The 21,938-nt window shown below is 33.6% G+C and overlaps 3 protein-coding genes across 3 annotated transcripts; 1 reads left to right on the top strand and 2 right to left on the bottom strand.

The window, feature by feature from the left end:
- Window positions 1–3,649: 3,649 nt before the first annotated feature.
- On the bottom strand, window positions 3,650–5,820 carry LOC145125969 (uncharacterized). Its single transcript, XM_079061381.1, has 3 exons — window positions 5,109–5,820; window positions 4,127–4,312; window positions 3,650–4,033 (listed from the first exon to the last, which is right to left on the bottom strand). Exons 1-3 carry the CDS (start codon window positions 5,628–5,630, stop codon window positions 3,755–3,757), a joined length of 987 nt encoding a protein of 328 aa, XP_078917507.1. The 5' UTR covers window positions 5,631–5,820; the 3' UTR covers window positions 3,650–3,754.
- A 7,852-nt stretch (window positions 5,821–13,672) lies between these two features.
- On the bottom strand, window positions 13,673–16,239 carry LOC145124496 (protein LIKE COV 1-like). Its single transcript, XM_079059859.1, has 7 exons — window positions 15,823–16,239; window positions 14,979–15,031; window positions 14,754–14,863; window positions 14,507–14,674; window positions 14,329–14,426; window positions 14,119–14,245; window positions 13,673–13,932 (listed from the first exon to the last, which is right to left on the bottom strand). The coding sequence occupies exons 1-7, from the start codon at window positions 15,958–15,960 to the stop codon at window positions 13,838–13,840; spliced, it is 789 nt and encodes a 262-aa protein (XP_078915985.1). The 5' UTR covers window positions 15,961–16,239; the 3' UTR covers window positions 13,673–13,837.
- A 2,540-nt stretch (window positions 16,240–18,779) lies between these two features.
- On the top strand, window positions 18,780–21,470 carry LOC145124495 (rop guanine nucleotide exchange factor 11-like). The gene is made up of 7 exons (XM_079059858.1): window positions 18,780–19,115; window positions 19,182–19,298; window positions 19,379–19,533; window positions 19,610–19,684; window positions 19,770–20,036; window positions 20,404–20,724; window positions 20,865–21,470. Exons 1-7 carry the CDS (start codon window positions 18,971–18,973, stop codon window positions 21,201–21,203), a joined length of 1,419 nt encoding a protein of 472 aa, XP_078915984.1. The 5' UTR covers window positions 18,780–18,970; the 3' UTR covers window positions 21,204–21,470.
- The last annotated feature ends 468 nt before the right edge of the window (window positions 21,471–21,938 follow it).

The raw sequence follows: 21,938 nt of genomic DNA, 5'->3' as shown, positions 1-21,938 counted from the left end.
ACGAAACGAGAAAATAAAGCAATAAAGAACACAAGGATTTTACGTGGTTCGGACTCGGTGTAAATCCTACGTCCACGGGCTGCAACTAGATTTTCTTATTAACTCAATAAGATTACAATTTGTAACTCTACAAGTTATATTTGATGCACACATACAAAGAGTTACATTGCACATATATATATTGAGATGTGCCGTAAACTTTTCTTCAATTCACATATTGTGAATATAATATTGCGGCCGTTCATTACCGAAAGTATGCATAGTCAAAGAAATATTAAACAATTGTTTAATTGATAGCCACCGTCCAACAATATTATTAAACAATTGATAGTGCGTCCAATTCAATATTCAATTGTTTTAATTTCCAAGTTTCATTTATGGCCCTTGAACTCTTAGGAACTTGTCAATTTGTTTAAGACTCCATAAATCTTAACAATCTCCCACTTGGAGACTTGAACAAATTATTCTTTCTCCGCCATTCAACTCTCAATTACTCCAGTAATCTTAAAAAACAACCAAGTCCTTCAAGCTTCCAGTTTCAAAGAACAAGCTAAAACTTAGTCTGATTTCTCTAATTGCAGCCGCCCCTCATCTTCAAGTACTAGAAGGGCCAGTTGAAGCTCCCACTAGCTCCAACTCAGTCGTGGCTAATCCCACCACCGACTCATCCTCTGTCTCAACCGGTTTGGACACTCCACCAGATCCAGAGATACACCGAGGACCACTAACACTCTCCAAACTTTGCAAACTTCCAACAAGAGAGAATTTTCCAGTCTTAGTCTTCAAAACCCAACGGCTCTTTGTAACTGTACCCGGGACACACCCCGTGCTCCCACTGTCATAGAATCCCCTGAATGGTTTAGAATTTCCGACTTGTTCAGCTAACATCCCCTTGGCTCCAGAATTCATGTTTGCAAAATGAACTCTCTTAGCAGTAGATTTAGCGAACCAGATTTTGTTTTGCTTAATCGGGATGGTCATACTTCCCTCAGCAGGTACCTCAACCATATACAATGACCCACGCTTCATACCACGAGCAATCACCAGATCACCATTGACCACCTTCCATTTACCACTTCCAAACCTTACTTCCAGTCCTTGTTTATCCAGCTGACCAACAGAAATCAATTTCTTCTTCAGCTCCGGAATCACCCTGACATCCTTTAGGCTCCATGTAGTTCCCAATGAAGTAACCAAATCAATATCTCCCATGCCCGTTACTTGAAGCATCTCGTCATTTGCTAACCGTACCTTTCCAAAATCTCCTTCTTTTAGATTCACCATCGTTTCCCCGTTGTCCATGGCGTGAAACGAAGCCCCTGAATCCATGACCCAAGAGTCTACAGAACTTTCCATACTGAGTATCAATGCATCATCCTCAGACACACTCTCAGCACCAGCAATGTTCAATTCTTTCTTTGGAGATTGACTCTTAACATGTCCCACTTCTTGACAGTTCCAACATTTCACATTCTTCAAAGTTCTAGAAGAACTTTTTCCCCGACTCCCACTGCTCCCACTATTCCTGCTATTCCCTCTACCTCTTCCGACATTTAATAAATCAGAAGAGGAAGATCCACCTTGATTCTTGCGTCTGATATCCTCGCCTAGAACCAAATCTCTAACCCCTTCAAAAGTCATACCACTGGTCCCCACGAAACTTGTAATAGCAGCAACTGTTCCGGACCAGCTATCAGGTAGAGAAGCTAGTAGCAGCGAAGCTTGAGTCTCATTATCAAATTTAATTCCCACAGATGATAATCTGGACAGAATTGAATTTAGATTGTTAATGTGAACCGTAACTGAGCCTTCCTCATTCATCCTTGTAGTGAACAACTCCTTCATCAAGAACACCTTGTTAGCCGCCGATGGTTTCTCATACATATTTGACAGAGCCTCCATCATACCACGCGCCGTGGTTTCATTCATGATGTTGAAAGCAACGCTCTTCGTCAACGACAATGTAATAACCGCCTTGGCTTTCTTGTCCTTTGAGTTCCACGCATCTTCAGCAGCTTTTTCCATTTTCTCCAGTTTGTCTCCGAGTACCATGTCCAAGTCTTTCTGACATAGCAATGCTTCTAATGCATTTTCCACCAACTAAAATCAGAACCATTGAACCTTTCGATTATAATCTTGTCTTCAGCCATTACGACAAACAAGATACAAATCAGGTACACTCGTGCGTGATAAAAAAAAATGATCGTACCCTCCAAAACCTCGCTAACCAGGCTCTGATACCAATTGTAAGGAATTGAGACAGGGTACACGCAGCGGAAACACTATCACATACACACAAACGAAACGAGAAAATAAAGCAATAAAGAACACAAGGATTTTACGTGATTCGGATTCGGTGTAAATCCTACGTCCACGGGCTGCAACTAAATTTTCTTATTAACTCAATAAGATTACAATTTATAACTCCACAAGTTATATTTGATGCACACATACAAAGAGTTACATTGCACATATATATATTGAGATGTGCCGTAAACTTTTCTTCAATTCACATATTGTGAATATAATATTGCGGCCGTTCATTACCGAAAGTATGCATAGTCAAAGAAATATTAAACAATTGTTTAATTGATAGCCACCGTCCAACAATATTATTAAACAATTGATAGTGCGTCCAATTCAATATTCAATTGTTTTAATTTCCAAGTTTCATTTATGGCCCTTGAACTCTTAGGAACTTGTCAATTTGTTCAAGACTCCATAAATCTTAACAAAACCCTCATTTAATATGGACAAACAATAAGAGACATTGTTTTTTCAACTTTGTTGTTTGAAGGTGTTTTTTAAACTTAAATTTGGTTGTATTCACATCCCTAAGATAATGTTTATCATATATGAGACCCTACATATTTACTAATAAATGCACTACCAAATACACACATATATGTTCATCTCATACTTCAATTGATTCTCATTTAGGCATCATACTTATTATGATATTCTATGTAGGCAGTGTACTTTCATTACCTGGTATTTCTACTAATCTTTAGTATTTCTGATACACATACCTATGATATTAGAATGCATATTATCATAAAATGCATTACAAAGCATGCGCTTCTTTCATAATGATATACTTCGCACATTTCCTATTTAGACAACATACTTCTATTTCTTTGATGCCTTAACATCTAAAGTAATTTCCTTACTTACTCACCACCTAACCTAATTGCCAATACCATATTCTTATATTGGCTAGTTCTATATAGTTTTGGTACACTTGTAGTTCTGTTAAGGCACAAAGTGCAACCTTTCAATATATGACTCTTGCATTGGGTTGCACTATAATCAATGTCTACTCAATTAGTCAATTATCTTGTTTATGTCGTGGGATGTATTAGTTTCTTGAGAACCAAGCTAATGTTGTATGTTTTATGAAATTAATATCATGTAAAATATCATTTCTTGTACAAAAAAATTTAGGAGTAGTAAAACTTTGAGTATGTTTTAGGCAACTTCTAAGTTACCTGACTTGTTTATTTTTTCCAAAATTTGTAGTTTTACATATGTAACTCATCATAAATAAATAAAATAAACTAAAGTAACACATTTTAGATATATAAAGTGAAATTAATCCTTTACAAATGATGCAAGATCCAAGAGAAACGATTGTGGTTTATCACACCCAAAATCTACCAAATAGGAAACAAATGTAACTAGAATTACTCATTTGCTAGTGATGTCTATAAAATAAGAAAAAACATGAAAGCAACTTTTGATCTTGATTTTCATTTCACGTATACGAACATGATTCCCTCTTAAAGTCTATAACTTTATTGTTCTCAGAGTCAATTTCCATGATGCAAAAGACTTGACGCCGATGTTTTGTCTTTACCAACCACCCCACCAAGTTGGCATGAGACCGAATCTCAAACTCTAACTTCAATGGGACACTATTGTTGTTGTTTGACGTAGCTAAACGTATACCAGCTCCATAGAGAGGAACCTTACGACCTTCAACATTCACTGACATTGTCCTTTGGCTTTTCTTCGGTTGATAATAGTTCACAAACTAATGATAACAAACATAATACAACATTGTAAATTGAAAGGTTTCAAAGTTAAAATCCCATGAAGAAAATCAAGGGCGTGAAGAGCTAATTACCTGACCACTTCCTACCACGATTTGTGAATAGAAGAGATTTAAAGAACTTGAAGAGACATGGATGCCAAAAAAGGTGGCAGGGTTTTCTATGTTCATCTTCACCGTGCAATTTACAGTCAAGAACTTGGTTGGAACTCCGGTGTAATCCGTTCCTTCTCCATAATAGAAATTGTTCACCTTCCAACTCTACAAAACCATAATGTTGATGATTCATGTCATAAAGGCAAAAACTCATGTTATATAAATGATTCATGATAGACTAATTTCACGAAAAATAACATCACCTACTATATAGCTGCAACCAAATATTGTTATCACAATATTCAAAATTGTCAGGTATGTCTATTTGCTATTTGCTATTATTTGAAAGATAAAAACACCGTTATACATTTTATTGTTTTTAACAACACGCTTGGGCAAAAACACCAATAAATCAAATGTTTTGTGAATTTGCAATCATGTCAATTATAATATTTTCGTCTATTAAAAAAACTATTGAAATTCTCTATGAAAAATTGTTATTACATAATCATCTTGTACAAAATTAATTAATTAATTAATTAATTAGTTAATTTGATCAAAATTGAATAAGTATGATATAACTCGACATTCTAATAAAAGTATAATAACATCGTAAATAATTAAAAATAATTATTTCCAATATATATTTGTAAGAACATGTGAAAGTATAATATTAACATAGATTTATTAGATTACAAGAATAAATCTAAGATAAACTATTTTTAGTGGATATGTTAGAAAGAAAATGTGAAAGTAAAATGACATTGCTAGCACACACATCATGACATCATTATAAAATTTGTGATTATATATTTTAAAAATATGAGTAATAAACTCAAGTATTTTGAGTTCTGAGTATATATATATATATATATATATATATATATATATATATATATATATATATATATATATATATATATATATATATATATATATATATATAACACGATAAAATTACCTTCATATGAACTTGAAGTTTGTAAGGCCTACTCGCACCCCATGTGATGAAACAGATCGCCGTAAAACTCATCACCAATCCCATCAATACCATCATAATCCGACATTGTCGCATGAATTCTTTATCTCGGAAGTAATCATCGTCCTCATAATCTTCATTTTCCTCGTCAATCACACTGAACAACGGCGGCCACCCTTTCCTCTTCCTAAAAGACGAATGGACGCGGTGTTTTCCGGTCACCGCAAAAGCTCGATAGGGGCCGGAAACTCTACTGGCGCTGGAGGAAGACGGTCGTGAGTGTGAAGGATGCGACGGCGAGTCATTCGGAGAGCTGTGAGTCGGAGTTGTTTGACTGTTGGTTGAGGATTTGTTATCAACATCATCATGCGAATCGCGAGATGGACTTTGAACGTAGTAATTATACGACGTCGTCGGAGATCGATCTCGTTTCGGCGACGTTGATGACGACGTGCTGCTGCCGCCGAGACTTGTTACATCGCTTTCCAACTTTTCGGTGCTCATTTTCTTGTGTGTGTGGTGGCCGGATTCAATGGCGAACAGAAATTGAGGGAGAAATCTTCATCGGATTCGATTCGATTAGATGGAGAAACGAGAAAACCCACACAGATTTGAAGGTGTTTAGGAGATTTTAAGAAGCGATGATGGCGGAAATGGAAAGAGACCGTTTCATGTGGGCACAAAATGTCGAAGGTGACGGATGCGTGTGTGTTGGTTCCATCGGGATCTTGGAACCTTAAACAAAACATGTGTCAGTACTAGGAAGTGAAATTTCGGCTGAGTTCTATTAATGGGCCCAGGCCCAAGAAAGATAACTAAAGTAAAGTATATAAAGTTTTTTATTTGAAAACGAGTTAAATTCGGGTTTAGGAAATTAGGAATTCAAAGCATTCCTCAGTACTAGTTGAAAAGTTGTTAAAATTGATTGGTATTTATAAGTTAATTAATAAAAAATAAGATTTTGGTAAACACTAATCGGTACACTAACTACTAACCGGAAAATATAGAAAACTAGCTTACAACTGCTTTCTTGGCTTGTCAAAAATATACCATCTTAAAAAAAAAAATAAAAAAAAAAAAATAACTTCAAAAATAACTAGTTATGACTTATTAAATATAGCCTTAGAAATTGTCGATATCATTATAAAGTGTCTATAACTTTATAAATTGTTTGTATTAAAGATTAATATAGTTTTATAATAATTTTTGTTATTGCACTATATATAATAACTATTTGAATTCGAAAAAAAAGGACAAGGAAATGAGTTGGCAGGTCCAAAGGGCCACCACAACTCCTAAAAATAGTTATGGACTTTTGGACTTTTTACCAATTTGAATTTCGAAACCCTCGTTTACAACTATAAAGAATTTAAGAATTTCCAACGTTTAGTTCTATTTTTCGGCACATTATCCCTTGTTTAAAAATTTTCAAATTAGATCAAAATAAATTGATCAAATTTGATTTTGTATTGCGCCAATAACGGAAGCAAACAATGATCCTGATGAAATTCTCAAGAAGAATTAACAATATGGCCAAATGAGATCTCTTAATTCTTAGATGGACATTTTACATACAGGGGATCTCCAAAAAAGTTCAAAAATTTTACCCTAATTTATGAAAAAATCTCAAACTAAAATTTGTTTACGAAAAAGCATGAATTACCGGTAAAAATGGCGATTTGACCTATTTTTTCCGGTTTATCGGTTTTATTACTTACATGTTTCACTAAAGTCTCATTATTTTATCATAATTTGCGAATAAGTCCCAAAATAAAATTTACTGATGATTTGACAATTTTCTTCATGTAACATACATTTTATCGGTTTCATTGCAGACTTCGACACCTAGTCATTAAATTAGCTGATAAGATGAATACAATGGATTATATAATGTCACATTTACTGTAAAATTTGATACCTATCTCATCGGATCATTTATGACTATGTATCTACGTCAGCAATGAAACCAATAAAATATGTGTTTCCAAGAAAAAAAGGCAGAAAATGAGTTGATGTCTGATGAGATGGATATATTGGGTTACATAAGATTAGATAGACAATTTGATATTTCTTATAAACGTGAAAAATGACGCAGTTGTTGTTAGTTTATGTAATTATTGTAGTCTTCGTTGGATGCATTTTATGTTCCAAAAAGATATACAAAACATCAATATATCAAGTTTTATGCTAAACATAGCATTATATAACTCAACATATCCATCTCATCATCTCATTTAATGACTAGGCGTCCAGGTCAGCAATGAAACCGGTAAAATGTATGTTACATAGAGAAAAGGGCCAAATCATCAGTAAATTTTATTTTGGGACTTATTCGCAAATTAGGGTAAAATAATGGGACTTTACTGAAACAGGTAAGTAATAAAACCGGTAAACCGGAAAAAACGGGTCAAATCGCCATTTTTACCGGTAATTCATGCTTTTTCGTAAACAAAATTTAGTTTGAGACTTTTTCGTAAATTAAGGTAAAATTTTAGGACTTTTCTGGAGATTTCCCTTTTACATACATTCAAAACTTGAGACTTTCTTCCCTATTTAAAGAAAAGGCCCCTAAAGTTAACCCTTATTATCACAGTTGTCGCGTAGACTTGGAGGTTTAACCTAGTTTTTACCTACAATCTACATTTTGGCTTACAAACTAAGCCCAACGGATCACAATTGAAAAGTCAAACATCTTTACCAAACTTGAACTCGAAAACGAAAACAATGGATAGTAAACCTATATCCAACCAAAATTGTTCGGGTAACCAAAATGAACATCTATAAGTTCACACAACTTCTTGATCTCTACCAAACATTTAACATCCATATCATGCTTATCAGACTGTGTGCAACCTCATATACCTGTGCTTTGACGAATGCTCTAAACCATACACGGACCCACAATGTCGACCATGCGATCCTCTATTGGATAAACCAAAATCCCCACTAGTTGACCCCTTGAGTTTCTTTCATTGATATTACCATGAAGAAATTTCTCATGTCGTACCGCACGTGGAAATTTCCTTTGTAGTCAACCCCTACCATCTGGCTAAACATATAAGCTACATATCGCACCAAAACATTCGGTTTTAATATCATTTTAAATAAATTTTGAAAGCTACTCTTCAAATTGTGAAAGCCCTTTAAATGAATATAAAAAATATCTTTGTAGTTAATCCTTAACCATTCGATTAAATATTTTTTTTGAACAACAAACTAATCTACTCGTAATCTACACCTTAGTACCATCCATGTGGCTATGTCTCAAATGAGACTGAAACCTCAACCTCCTCTAAAATCCTCTAAAAGGGAGGACACGGATCGCACCTAAGCATTGAAATAAAGTCTTTCAAATAAATTTTGCAATCCATTCTTCAAATTGTGAAAGCCCCTTAATTAAATATAAAAATTATATGTTGTTTTGTATATCAATATATTATTTAGGGGTAATTACTAATCTACCCAAATTAAGGAAGTAATTAACCATTTTTAGCCAAAAATTAAGAATTGTCCCAAAATAGGCCACGAAACCGTAGATATTTAGATTCGGCTACTGTTTCGCTAAATCGTCCACTGTTTCGTGTTTAGTATATATTTTTTTTCATTTTGAAGATATAAAACCGTAGGTTTTTTAAAAACCTACGGTTTTCTCTTTATAAAATACGGTTTCCCAAACTGTAGCCTACGGTTTTGGGATAAATCTACGTTTTTTTTTTCTTAATTTCTTAATAGAGAGTAGTTTTTTAAAAATTATTTTGATTAAAAATATTGTTTGTAAAATACAGAGTAGTTTTTTGCCAATTATTTTGTTGAAAAATATTTTTTGTAATATATAATATAGTTTTTTAACAATTATTTTGATAAAATAATTTTTTGCTAAAATGTAGATTCCTTTTTTGAATTTTTTGACTAAATTTTTGATAAATTTGACTACTATTTGGGTAAATTTGACTAATTTTTGTTAAATTTGACTTTTTTTTTTGTTAAACTTGACTACTTTTTTGTCAGAGTGGACTACTGTTTTGAACCCATTATATAGAATAAGTATTCCACATTTATGGAATTATTTCATATTTGGGAAGTTTTCTTCTCTAGCTTTTTTTTTTCTCAAAATTAACATAATGAGTTGTAATGAGTATTTCGTATTGCTTATTACGGATGGAAGATGAGAGTTTGTTAATTCCCAATTATCATATGTTTGGCCACCGGGATACAATCCGAGAATGTTTTATTTATGTGTTGAATTTTACGAAACCACCACGTTCACTGGATTTGTTTATTTGGTGAAGTGCAAGATGGGTCTCCCCGAAGAATCAAAAGTCAGTCTGACTTATCAACATCACGGACACAAGACAGAACTCCTCGGGACCAAATGAAAATGTATAAAATGTAGACGCTCAGCCGCGTCCGTTTCAGCAGTAGGGCGCAACATATGCAGTAACAACCCATGAATAAGAAGTCCGTCCCCGGATTGAGCTGGTAGGTCCAACAAGTAACCGAAGCTAGTTGTTGAAAAAATCTCTCGCACTGGTCCGTTTAAGCCACTCAAAACTTCATGTAACTTATGACATGAAGCTTTGACAGATATGTTACCCATCATCCTTTTGTTCGGAAACTACAAAATTAAATAAACATTAAGGTTAAATAAAGTTTTATAAAAGAAAAACAGTGATAAACAAGTAGATAAAGCATATAAGGCTTAATATTTCATATATTCTGTTTACTTTGTATAAAAAAACCAAAGGAAATTAATTGACAACATTTTTTGTATTTTCTATACTAATAATATACCAAATATAGCATTGTACTTTGAAAATGGTGTGACAATAACATATTTTATAACAAAGTCGAAACTAACAAAATACAAGATTATTTTAGCAATACATTATACTTCAAAGTATCTATCAATTATAAACATAGAAAATTGTTCAAATGGATAGTACATAGCTATAGTATGCTATAATCGAAACATAGAAAATAACATACTTTATCACAAAATGAAAACATGAAATCATAACATATATACAATCGTTAAGATTTCGTAAAACAAATTTTTTTTTTGAAAAAAACGAAAAAAAAAATTAAAAACCGTAGGTTTAAGGTAACCTACGGTTTCATTTTTTTTTTCAAAAACAAATCAACGAATCAACAATATATACAAGGTTTATTGGTTATAACCTTTTTTTAAAATAAAAAACCCGAAAAAAAAATTAAAAAAACCGTAGGTTTAAGGAAACCTACAGTGTACAACATTTTAATGCACAAATTGTGCATTAATTGGTTGTACACCGTAGGTTTCCAAAAAACCTACGGTTTCGTTATTATTATTATTTTTTTTATGTTTTTTGAAAAAAAAATCATGAAATCATAAATATATATGATGGTTTACGAGGTTACAACAAATTAAAAAAAAACGAAAAAAATAAATAAAACCGTAGGCTTCATATGAAACCTACGTTGTACAAGTCCACACTGCACAATCTGTGCATTGTGCACTTGTACACCGTAGGTTTGTGCATTGTGCACTTGTACAACGTAGGTTTCCTATGAAGCCTACGGTTTTAATATTTTTTTTTCGTTTTTTTTAAAGTTATCCTCATGTATAAAAATCACTCCTAATCAACAATACAGTAAAATTTTGATAAAAAAAGGGACGTACCTTGTTGTTCTTCAGATGCTCAATTGAGAGAAAATAATAAAAAATGGAAGGAAAAATGAGCCAAAATTAACCTAAACTGAAAAATAATACATTATATACAATGGGCCACAAAAGAGTAGACATGCCACGAAAGAGTAGCCCATTGCAATGAAAGAGTAGTTTTCTTACGTTGACCGTAGTCAACGTGCGTTGACCGTAGTTAACCCTGGCCAATCTACTATTTCGTGGGCTAGTTTTGGCTAATGTGTATTTTTTTGGCTATTTTTGAATAGGTAATTAGTGTTTTTGGCTAGATTAACTAAATTACTTATTATAGAAATTTATATACTAAAAATTCTTTAGTTTATATTTTAAGTAATTTTATATTATAAAATAAATTAAAGGATATATAATAATATAAGGTTTAACATATTTAAAAACGTAAATAAAAAAGATAATTAATTAAATACAACATATTTGTGCGTACATAACTGATAGAGACCAAAGAGACAAAAATAGCAACATTACTTTAAGACAAAATTGCAAGAATGATCCCCGTGGTTAGGTGGAAATTATCATTTTGGACACAACTTTATGAATATATGATAATCATGCATCATCATCAAAATTTTATGTATAACGAGATTAATAAAAATTAGGATAGGATTATACTTGAATGATGCGTCGGGATGATCGCTTGATGATGTTCTTAATTGATGATGGATTGGTTTGATTTTATGAATGGGTTGGATAGGACTCTGCTATTCAGAAATAGACGAACTATTTCAACAAAGGGCTCTGCTATTCAGAAATAGACAAACTATTTCAACAGAGGAAGAACTTTGAGATTCAACTCAAGTCTTAGACACTCAAAAAACTCTTGTTTATTCCATACGAGCAAAGACCCTATTTATAGGCTCAAGAGAGCCGGTTACATAATTGAATTGCAATCGTATGATTGGAAGACGACAAACATATTTACAATTAGCCCCCTAGACTATTGAGGGTTACATACTTATGTCATATTCTAGATACCTAATGACACATGATATGTAACCTAGCGATACATGACATGTGTTCTACCGATAACGACAATTGACAAGAGAATGGAAGCCATCATAAAGCAACAACCAAAACATCCCTACTCAGATATGGAAGAAACGTCGATTAACGTCAGCCATGACAAAAGCAAACATTATTCAAAAATATATGTCCTTTCGGTGGCGGGAGGAATAACGTAAGCAATGACGTATAAAACCATTATTATTGAAGACATTATTGAAGACACGCGTCCTTTCGTTGTGGAAGGATGTATTTTATAATTTGTATATTATCTTATTTGTTGGTATTTGTCGTTATCGGTAGAACACATGTCATGTATCGCTAGGTTACATATCATGTGTTCTACCGATAACGACAAATACCAACAAATAAGATAATATACAAATTATAAAATATATCATTCCACAACGAAAGGACGCGTGTTCAATCGTATGATTGCAAGACGACAAACATATTTACAATATAGCCCCTAGACTATTGAGGGTTACAAGAAGATTATTGCCGTGGACGATTGATTCGTTGGCAATTACAATTACATCAATTTCACCCATACCTCAAGTATATCAAAAGCGCCAACAATCATATAGCAGACACATTGACAAGAGAATGGAAGTCATCATAAAGCAACAACCAAAACATCCCTACTTAGATATGGAAGAAACGTCGATTAACGTCAGCCATGACAAAAGCAAACATTATTCAAAAATATATGTCCTTTCGGTGGCGGGAGGAATAACGTAAGCAATGACGTATAAAGCCATTATTATTGAAGACATTATTGAAGACACACGTCCTTTCGTTGTGGAAGCCCCCCCCCCCCCCCTTCCATTTCAACTGTTGGTTAAACCACCGATCAATAAGTAAACATATTTTTTTTTTTCTTTTTGAAGAACATAAAGTCTCAAAAATCTACTAGAAAGAGGACCACTTTGTTTCGGCCTCTTTATAGCAGAAATTCCGAAGTTGGGCTTCCGTTTAGAAGCTTGAGACGAGCTGAAACCTGTTGTTACCCAATGCATCTATGAATGACTAAAACCCATAAAAGCCATGATCTTCTCTAGGTAACTCTAACTCAACGAATCATAAGCCTTTTCTAAATCGACTTTGCAAACCATAAGTTTTCTCATATTCGTCTTATACAAATCTACTACTTCATTAACAATAAGAGGTCTGTCAAGAATTTAATGACCTTTAACGAAGACAAAGACAGACTTTTTAACATTGACAACACTTCCCACAACCTGAGCCAACCTATTAGCTTATCATCTTACAATAAACTTATATTGCACTCTAATAAGACTAATATGCATGAAATCATAAACAATAATTGGATTAGAAACCTTCAGAATCAAGTGATGAAGAACTATGAACATTCCGTACACTACTAGTACCCTAAAAATAACAGACGATGCTGATTATTCCATCCTTAAGTAACTCCCAAAATATGTGAAACCATCTAGTACACGACCACAATCACAACCACAACTTTTATCTCATCTTGTGTTAAAACCGAATCCACCATTGCATTTTGGCACAGGTACGATGACTTTGAAATTTGTGCTTCTTTCTTGTAGCCGAATGTCTATATTACAAGGCTGATATCTATTTAAAAAGATCAACTTAATCCCCCCATTAGTCTTGGCTTTTTGAATCAAATCCAAAGCTGTAAGTGTTCAACACCACATAATTGCTTAAGAAGGTTTAGGTGATCATTGACAAGTTGAATATTTAAATATCACCTAAAGATTTGATCAAGTCCCCCATTTCTTAGCCTCTTTTTTAGACTCAATATTATTAATTATTACCCGATATAAATCTTCAAAAATATGAATCAAAACTCATCAAATATCAAACTAAAACTTACAATATTGAAGAAAATCTAGCTTTTATCTACATAATCTTTGGCTTTTTAGTTCTCCATTTGAAGCTACATATATGTATATAATAACAAACAACAAGAATTATAAGTCCTAACCACTATCACATAATATGAATCAATGTCTGTTTATGTTTAGCCTCTGTTGTTTCTAGGTCTCTCCACATTAACACTTGAATCCAGTGTCGATAATATTTGTGGCATTGACATGCCCCCAGACACCACAATTTCTGCAATAAAAAACCACAAAAATTGTTCAATCTTTTTCCTTTTTTACTTAATAGACTGAATAAACCGTCTGAAAGAAACTAAATGACCATGTTACCCTTACATTCCAAACAAATCCACAATATTCATCAATTTTAGACTCATAATGGAAGGTTAATTTAGTCATTTAATACAAAGTGATGACTTACCGATTCCTTCACGAACAGATAAGTTGGGTCTGATAACATCCTTTGAATTGACCAAAAAGATATCACCAATGTAAAGATGATTTGTTGGAACATATACCGAATATAGCTCTTCTTCCCCTGAATAATTCTATAAAAAAAAAAGCAATAATTAATTTTGTTATATTTTACTAATGACATATCAAATGAAGAAAAGAATGGAAATTTATAAACCTGGAGAGTGACAGATGAAGTAATGAAACCAAATGCATATTCACCAATACGGGGATGCCTAATGATTGCCACTTCTTTAAATGCTTGTGTGTTTTGATCTGACATATTATCAACAACAAATAATAATCTTTAGCAACTATATATTATATATTATATTATATATAAAGAAATTAATAACCTGGAGAAATTGCAGCACTAATTTGTTTGGATGCATTGTAGATATGACGAACAAAAGGCATTCGTTTGATGAACCATTCTCCAAGGCTTAAAACAGATGCACCCAACCATGATGACATGAACACTCCAACCAAAAATATGAACATGATGGATGTTATAAATCCAACACCTAAATAAAATTCAAACTCATTAAAGTTTATTGGTTTAGTCACTTAATTACTTTTAGTAGTGATTAAAAATGTGCTCACCAAATATATCTATGCCGAGTTGCACATAAATTGGAGAGAAAAATCCATCCACAAAATGTATAAACCACCATGTTATGTAGAAAGTTATAGCTATTGGTAATAGGATCACACTGCAAAAAAATGAAATCTTTAAACATTAAAACTAAATCCGAAATGGCATTAAAAGATGATTTTTGTTTTTAGTGAACGTAAGGGTATTTTGGGTATTGAAGGTAATGTGCATACCATCCGGTCATGAACTTTTTAGAAGCCCAACTTCTGACAACTTTGATGAAAGTCTACATGAAAATGATGACATGAAAAATCTCATTAGAATAGGGTAATTGGAGTTAGGTGGGATTCATTAAAAGAAATAAGACTGATGAAATTATAAGAAGAAAATCAGAGAGTAAACTCATATGATAATGGAATGCAATGATTCAATCCATCACCTTGCTCATTCCATTCCCTTGTGAGTTGTGATTCCATTATCTACATCATTCCAACCAAACAGATCCCAAGTGTCTAAAAGTGTATTCTTATAGAAGACAAAAATTACAAGAATGTCCCTAGTTGTCAAAGTTATAATCAATCCAAATATCCAATTCATCATCATAGATTTATAGTGGATGAGGTAAAAGAAATTAAAACCAAACTACCAACGTCCCTCTTCACAATTCTTAAGTCTTAACCACTTCCCACCTAACTCCCTCTTGCTACATACGAGACTCATAGAATCACAGTCAAGTTATTCAATGGAATCCATCAATGATACCCAACGAATGAATCAAGCATTCAATTCACTCCCGTAAAAGTTAAAACCCAGAGCTATACCCCTAATCACATCCAATCTTGTATCCACAGAGAAAAACTAAAAACTAAATGATGTAATAGAAACTTAGAAAGCACAATGAACAAAAACCCATTACGATCCTATAAGAAGTTCAGATAATAAAGGGAATTCACCTAAAACCCTAACAGGGCGCAGTTAACTTCATAATCCAAAGCCCAACTAAGCAATCAAATCGAACATAGTATCATATAGATATTTCAAAGTACAGCGAGCTACGAGCTATAGAAAGAAAGAGACCTCACGGCCGGCGTGATGAGACGACGAATTGGAAGAAGGTGAGGGTTTTGAAGACGCGTCGTCGTCATCGTCAGCTGTATTGGCGACAGGTATAAGCAGCTCTCGATCTCTGCTACTCGGAGATTTTTCATCGCCCATTACTTTCTCTCTCTGTCTCTCTCTACTTTCTCTCTCTAAGACTTTCTCTTGAAATTGAAATTCATTAAAAGAGAGATTGTGTTCAAGTAATATACCAGCTTACATATTGAATTTTATATTGAAACTATAGCAGGGTGCATGTGAAGAATTCAAGAAATTTGTTGGTAGTATAAAAGGGGCGGAAAGTTCAACGCTGAAAGCTACAAATTAGAAATTGTAAACCCTAGGAATTTTGATATATGCAAAATTGGGGAAAGTGTTTTCATGGGCGAATGCTCTCAACAAGAAGTCAATGGGTGTAGGAATGAGTCTACCTCTACTTAGATGGATAATCACAAAAATATCATAGGATTTATGAAGAATTAATAAAAATATTTCATCTTAAAAAATCCACCTTCTGTATATTTTAAAATTAGGATTTTACTTTTCATTATGGTAAAACAAATATATATGAGAATGACGTGATAAAACTTTCGGTTAAAATTATCATTCGGTAAGGACAAACCCCAAACTTTTTGCTATGATTAGTCTTCGTAGTTGATGTCTAAATTCGAGAAGGATGCCCACATCCACAAGGGTTTGTATCATCAAATACCTTATGTGTCTTTGAAACCATTCGGTTGAGAAAAACCCAGACTTTTTGCTAAGATTAGTCTTCGTAGTTGATGTCCAAATTAAAAAAGGATGCCCACATCCATAAGGGTTTGTATCATCAAATATCTTATGTGTCTTCAAAATGTGTGAGCGTGAGTTGCAGATCATCGATTTAGTATAAGAATAAGCAATTAGAGGAGAATAAGATGTTGGAAATAGTATCCAATGTCATTAACTGTTTTGGTAATATTTATAATAATAGCAGAGTCCTTTTGGGTTACCTCATAAACCAAATTACATAAAAAATGGAGTTTAATAATGTGTTAATTTATTAAGGAATTAACAAATTAATTAGAAACTATTTTGGTAAATTAATTAAAATGATTTAATTAATTAAAAGAGGTTGAATATTAATTAATTATAAAGATTAATTGAAATATTCTAGAATCTCCTAGAAGACATATGGTGGATGGTTTTGATGCCCTAAGGATAGGGGTAGAGTTGGTTTGAATCAAAATAAGGATAAACCTTATAGTTTGTATCCATCTGGGATTCTAATAGCTACCTATAAATTGACTATTAGGGTAAAGCATGTAGCCAATTATTCCTCTCTCCAAATTCGCCCAACCTCTGTCTCTTCCTCTCCATAACCAAATTCTCATCCCCTCTCATAAGGTTCTTGAGTTTTTGAATAAACCCTAATTTGTGGGATCTTCCTTTTTGCAATTTGGTGCGTGGGTCTGATTGATTACATTAGAGGGATTCTCCTTTGGATCCTTCATCTTGCAACTAAGTTGGCACGTACGGGATCATAAGGAAATGAACAAGAGGTTAATAATTCTTTCCATTAAGTTTTTCAAAGTGTGATGCTATAATGGTAAAACATAGATTCTAGGTTGCATGTGCACTTAGGTATATCAACTTTTGATTTTTCTGCTACCTATGTAATGTATACTTGATGTTAATAATCTCCAATAATGGTATCAGAGCCTAATTGTTTTAATTATGATACAAAACTTTGTGAAAAACGAAAATCGGAAAGAAACCTATCAACCGCAGGCACAACACGCCCTCTGTTTGACACAAAACGCTTATCGGGTTTTTACTTTTTCGGATTTTTACTGATTTCAAAAATCTGGGGATAAACCTCATTTTTAAAATATTATTTTAACCGGATAAATCTGGATATTTAAATATGATGATTAATTTGAAATATTATTTAATTGGAATATTAAATTTAAATGTTTAATTAATTATATTTGAATATTCTTTAAACCAAATTAAAATTTAAAACAATTTAGTGGGGCGTTCACGGTCTTTCGACTAGAGCTTTCATCAATAGTGGTACTTTGGCTACTAGTAAGTTGGCTATTAGATGAAACACTTTAGTTCCCATGAAACTGAACATCTTACATTGAGGAGTTTTATTGAATATGATTCCCACCCATGATAACCTTTCGAACAAAGGTATTGATCTAAAATACATTATGTGCCCTATTTTGTGGTTTGGCTATGGAAACCGTTAGCCACTTTTTTTTTTTTTTTTTTTTTTTTGCTCGGAGTTGTGGACATTTGGAAGCTCATTACAACATGGCGGGGGTATTGTGTGTCCTCGTGTCTCGACTTTGTGCTCTTTGATCATTTGGGCGAATCGTCTGAAGCTCAATAGTGGACAAAGGAAATATTTTGATGCGGTTATAATCACAACGATTTGGGTCTTGTGGAAATTTCGTAACAATTTGATTTTTGTAATAACGAAACCCAAAATATCAAGGATTTTTTATGATAGTTTCGATTTTCTTTATTTATTTATTTATTATTATTATTGGTAATAGAAGTAAAAAGTACAACTCTAGTTGGATTGAATGGTTGCATGACCCTTCCTTTGCTTCTATAACTTTGTAATTTTGATCTAGCTCTAATTGCTAGTTTTAACCCATTTATGCCTTTCTAAAAAAACCTTAATTAGAAACCAAAATTACAACTGGGTTGTTGTACCCTTCACAAAACAATTCTGAAACACCTTAATTTTGTGTTCCTAAATATCGGGTAGGGTAGCCAAACAATTAATGACACATAGACAAACCATCCATTCAAGAAACACAAACTCATGTTTCATAAAAACATGCACCCCACAAATTAAAGAGCTCCATGAGGTTTCTAAAATTAGAAAGACCACAAACAAAAAAATGGGACGAAACAAACACAAAAAACGATCAAAATACCATATTCTTGCCATTCAACCAATCAAGAATGCATTCTTTTTTCCCAAAATTTTGTTTCAGAAATTTCCCACTAATATCTTTAAGAAAAGTGGGTTTTTATTGTTTTTATAGGCTTGTATAGATTCAAACCATGCGTAATCCCTTGATTCATCTCCGGTAAAATCCAAAGAAAAGGCAGAACTTGTAAGAAAATGGCGGAAGAAGAGCAAACATCGGAAGTCCCTGAGAAAGAAACGATGGTTGTCGAACAATCTGCAGATGTTAAACCGACCGAAAGCACATCAGATTTAGAAAACAGTACAAAACCAGAAACCGCTAAGGAAAAGCCGAAAACGGGTAAGCTTTTAACAAATTCATGTTTCCCTCGCTGATTATTTCTAAACAAATTCGTTCTTTCTATAGATCTAGAACAGATGAGAGAAAAGTTTTCTAAGCTGCTTTTAGGAGAGGATATGTCAGGTGGAGGAAAGGGTGTTTCATCAGCTTTGGCTCTAACGAATGCCATTACAAATCTTGCTGGTAATGAATCCGACTAGTTTACAAGTTAATTCGTTAAAACGTAATCACTTTTCTTTTATCTTTTTGTGGGAAATCTGTAGCTTCGGTGTTCGGGGAACAACATAAACTAGGACCAATGAAAGAAGATTCAAAAAAGAGGTGGAGAAAAGAAGTAGATTGGCTACTATCGATCACCGATCATATCGTCGAGTTTGTTCCCGTTCAACACACAGCAAGAGATGGATCAAATATGGAGGTCCTAATAATGTGTGTGTATGTTTTAGTGTGTGTTTTTGTAGCTAAGTTTCTTAATATACGATTCAGATATGCAGATTATGGTGACGAAACAAAGAAAAGATCTTCTCATGAACATTCCCGCACTAAAAAAGCTCGACAAGATGCTCACTGTAATGATACCAAACTCCTGAAATCTCCATATTTACTCATTTCACCCGTTTTAGTAAACGTATTGAAGTTGTTTATATGTTTCAGGATTGTTTAGACAATTTCAAGGATCAGAAAGAATTCTGGTATGTATCTAAAGATGCGAATGAATCAGAAAAAGGAGTGCAAAGAAACGATAAATGGTGGCTACCAACGGTGAAGGTTCCTCCGGGAGGGTTGTCGGAAGAATCAAGAAAATGGATGCAGAAGCAGAAAGACTGCGCGAATCAAGTTCTGAAAGCTTCCATGGCTATAAATGCTGAAGTTCTTGGAGAAATGGAGATTCCTGAGAATTACATCGAAACTCTCCCTAAGGTATAACCCATAATACATGAAGGATACAACTAAATATGCAACGTGTACAACCCTGGAAAGCTGAACTGCCTACATTTTTTAAACAGACCGAAAGCATCTATGATCGATTTCCATTCTTGCAGACGTTAGCTTCAATGTTTCAGTGGTTAGCTTCATGGGTTGTACACCGTGTATGTACACATGGTACTCTTCCTTTCTATTCCCTACTTGGTTTTAGTCTTAACAAAAACGAATTGAATAAGGTTACGAAATAAGTAATTCTTTTGTCCATTTTTTCATAAACAATTAAACCCCTAATGTTATCTTGATTGAGTGTTGACATGATAAATGAAACAATATATTAATTAATGTATTGACAATGTTACAGAATGCCCGAGATAGCCTTGGTGATGTTACTTATAAGAGCCTTACAGTCGAGTTCTTCGACCCAGGGCAATTCCTAGCATCTGTGGACTTGTCATCAGAGCATAAAATACTTGATCTAAAGAACAAAATGGAAGCTTCGGTAGTCATATGGAAGAGAAAAATGCATCAAAAAGAGTCAAGATCTTCATGGGGTGCATCTGCAAAAATGGAAAGGAGGGAACTTTTCGAAGAGAGAGCCGAAACAATTTTAATCCTCATCAAACAACGGTTCCCGGGACTTCCTCAATCGTCACTAGACATCTGCAAAATCGAGTCGAATAGAGTATGAACACGAAAAAAGCACATATTTCATTCTCTTCTTGTTCAATGACTAAAGATTTGTCAACAGTCGAACATATATCTTTATGTCTGTTCGACTGCTGACAACAACTACACCATAAATTTACGGTTTTTTTTTAATAGGATGTCGGCCTTGCGGTTCTGGAGAGCTATTCACGGGTATTAGAGAGTTTGGCGAACACGGTGATGAACCGTATTGAGGATGTACTTTATGCAGATGATTTGGCACAAAATTCATCGGAAAACAACACCAAATCATCACCATCAGAACAAACTCAGGGGAACAAAACTCCGAACGGAACACCTACGACAATATCGGATATGATGGGGTGGGGGTCAGATCAAGGAGAAACTGAGATGACGGATGAGTTTTTAGATAACAAATCGATGGGGGACACAACCAATGATATGTTTACAAGAAAACCTACGAGCATTTTGACCAATCATATATGGAAAAGCTAGCGGTTGACATATTAAGAAGTTGAAAATCACGTCAATAGACACACTGGAAACAAGGAAAGATTGGACAAAAGATGAATACTAGGAATACAAGAGGATTATGCATTTATGCCCGTTGAACGCATAAATATTTGCAATGATTCAAAAAGAGTATATTCGCTCATGAAAAACTCTTTTCCTTCATACTTGAATAGAAGGACGAGTTTGTGGATATTAACTTTAGTTATGTTGCTTCTTAGAACGTATTTACATCCCCCGATGTGATTTTTGTATATTGAGTAGGTTATATAGATATTATTTCATTTCCATGTAGATGGAGAACAAAAATTTTAAATGTCTAATATACCAACACTTAATATGAGGTTGTAAAGAGATGGCAATAAGTTGGGTTCCACCATACATATATAAAAACCATGGCACTTCATTGTATTTTTATTGAAGTATTCAGTCACATGTGCATCACCGGCACATTGTTTTTCCAAAATGATCTCTATATAAGTAACAACACAATCAAAAGATTTCATCCGCTTTTACATTACTCTAGCTAAGTATTAACTTGATCAAACATGCTAGCTAATGACCTCTCTAATCCTCTCTCATTTTTCTTGGGAAGTCATGCCTATTAGGATAAGGTGGATACATTTTCAAATTATTTCATATTTTTAATAATGGTGATAAATAAGCTATTTAGAAAACTAGTTTGTAGATGGAAGTTGTAACTTTTATTTGTGTAACAGT

Source organism: Lactuca virosa, chromosome 7, assembly GCF_052849685.1.
Source record: "Lactuca virosa cultivar CGN04683 chromosome 7, Lactuca_virosa_CGN04683_v6, whole genome shotgun sequence".
Classification (NCBI taxonomy): Eukaryota; Viridiplantae; Streptophyta; class Magnoliopsida; order Asterales; family Asteraceae; genus Lactuca; species Lactuca virosa.
Note: the sequence above shows the minus strand (reverse complement) of the source record. Positions and strands in the feature narration are given on the sequence as shown.